This window comes from Mandrillus leucophaeus, unplaced genomic scaffold (assembly GCF_000951045.1).
Source record: "Mandrillus leucophaeus isolate KB7577 unplaced genomic scaffold, Mleu.le_1.0 Scaffold499, whole genome shotgun sequence".
Lineage (NCBI taxonomy): Eukaryota > Metazoa > Chordata > Mammalia > Primates > Cercopithecidae > Mandrillus > Mandrillus leucophaeus.
This window is the reverse complement of record NW_012105353.1, coordinates 1354479-1356430: the sequence shown is the minus strand read 5'-3', so window position 1 is coordinate 1356430 and position 1952 is coordinate 1354479. Positions and strand designations below refer to the sequence as shown.

Below are 1952 nucleotides of genomic sequence, written 5' to 3'. Positions count from 1 at the left end.
CATGCCCGGCTACTTTGTATTTTTAGTAGAGACGGGGTTTCACCGTGTTAGCCAGGACGGTCTTGATCTCCTGACCTCGTGATCCACCCTCCTCGGCCTCCCAAAGTGCTGGGATTACATGCCTGAGCCACCGCGCCCAGCCCAAAGCTCGGTTTTAGAAGAGGAGGCTTTCTGTGCTTTATGAAAGCTTTCTGTGCCAGGCAGAGCAGCAGCTGTTACAGATGATGGATCCTAGAGAAAGAAGCCAAATGAAACCCCTTTTCATAACTACTTCCAGGGCCAGATATTTGAAGCTTACAACATGGCAGCTTTGTGGAAATTACCTTGTATTTTCATCTGTGAGAATAATCGCTATGGAATGGGAACATCTGTTGAGAGAGCAGCAGCCAGCACTGATTACTACAAGAGAGGCGATTTCATTCCTGGGCTGAGAGTAAGGACACCTGTGGTGGGGCCAGGGCCAAGGCCAGGGGTATGTCCTTGTGCAGACCCTTGACAATCTTAGAAACATTGCAGAGTTTCGTTCTCAAACATAAGCAGGTGATATGAAAGTAAAAGGGTTTGGGGCAGCTGGATTCATGCTTCGCCCCTCCCGTTTATTAACAGGTGGATGGAATGGATATCCTGTGCGTCCGAGAGGCGACAAGGTTTGCTGCCGCCTATTGTAGATCTGGGAAGGTAAGGCTCTAAAGGCCTCTGGGCTAATGACATTTATCTCTGGAAGTTCAAAGACTGCCTCCCGTGTGCCTGCTGAAGCTGTTAGTGGGTAGCTGCTAATTGAGGTGCACAAGATGGAAGCAGAGTGAAGCAAGCAGGGCTCCTTTGGGTAGCTTGGTCTTGGTAGCTCACCTGCTGGGAAGCCCACATTTCTCTCATTTGGGGGAAGTCTGTCCTGGTGCTTCCTCTGCTTTCGCCTGTCTTCATCATGACAACTACACTGCCTTTTTGTTAGGTTAATTCTGTCCCTCCTCCCCACCCCCCATTAATCATGAGTCCCTTGAAGGAACAGATTGGGGATCCCCGTAGTGTCCAGCATAGAATGTCATGTATACAATAGGCATTTAATATGTGTGTCTTACACAAACAGTATGGTTGAAGCTTGTAATCTTAGCCTTGCTCAGTCCTAAGGATCTTTCCCTTCAGTGTATGGCAGTGAGGGAGATGGTAACAGGGAGACTGGCCTAAAGAGGTTTCAGTTCCTTCAGCACTAGTATAGGCTTAGGAGGTTTGGGTGTTCTCCCTAAATTAGTGTTCCACAGCCCGGACACAAGGTTTCTGAAGTTGTCACTTCAGTGCCATACCATGTATGTTTGGGCAGTGATGCAAATGTCAGAAAGTGGGGAGACAGGGAAGTAAGGGTGGGATGTAGTAACATTAAATAAGAGCTAATGAGTAGAATGAACTAGAGCAGGACCAAGATGACAGCTTGGATACAATGGGCTGAGCAGTCTATGTCAGGACCCTAAGGCTGGGAGTGCCAGGCCCTGAGTGATGGATATTGACCCCACCTCTCCCAATTCCTGAAAAGAATACATGGGGGCCAGCCCTGGCTGGAGACATGGTGATTTGTAGAATGTATGACTTCTCAAACACATAACCTTCACAATTCTGAGTTAGGTGTTACTGTTTTGCCCATTTTGCAGACAAGGAAACTGAGCCACAGAGCAGTTAAAGGTACATAGCTACTCTTATCATGGAGCCAGCTCCCCACTCGCCCATTTTAACTACTGCACCAAACCAATCAAGGATCCTCAATGTTTCCCCATCCCTCAGTGTTCAGAGCCATCTCCTGGAAGTGGGCTAGTGTAGAATGAGCAAGCCACTTGGTGATAGACCCCAACTGGTCAGACTCCCAGCAGAGCCTCAGGGTTTGGGTAGCAGAGGTTGTTGGTGCCTGTCAACTTTGTTACACACTAGCAGGATCTGTGAAGTCGAAGTGGCTGCCAGCCCCA

The 1952-nt window shown here is 48.6% G+C and overlaps 1 protein-coding gene across 1 annotated transcript in view; it reads left to right on the top strand.

Moving 5' to 3' along the window:
* PDHA1 (pyruvate dehydrogenase (lipoamide) alpha 1) overlaps positions 1-1952 on the top strand; it is a 28600-nt gene that overhangs the window by 21723 nt on the left and 4925 nt on the right. Inside the window, exons 6-7 of the mRNA XM_011995798.1 lie at positions 278-433; positions 607-678. Coding sequence (XP_011851188.1) covers positions 278-433; positions 607-678 — 228 coding nt within the window. The remainder of the gene's footprint in view (positions 1-277; positions 434-606; positions 679-1952) is intronic.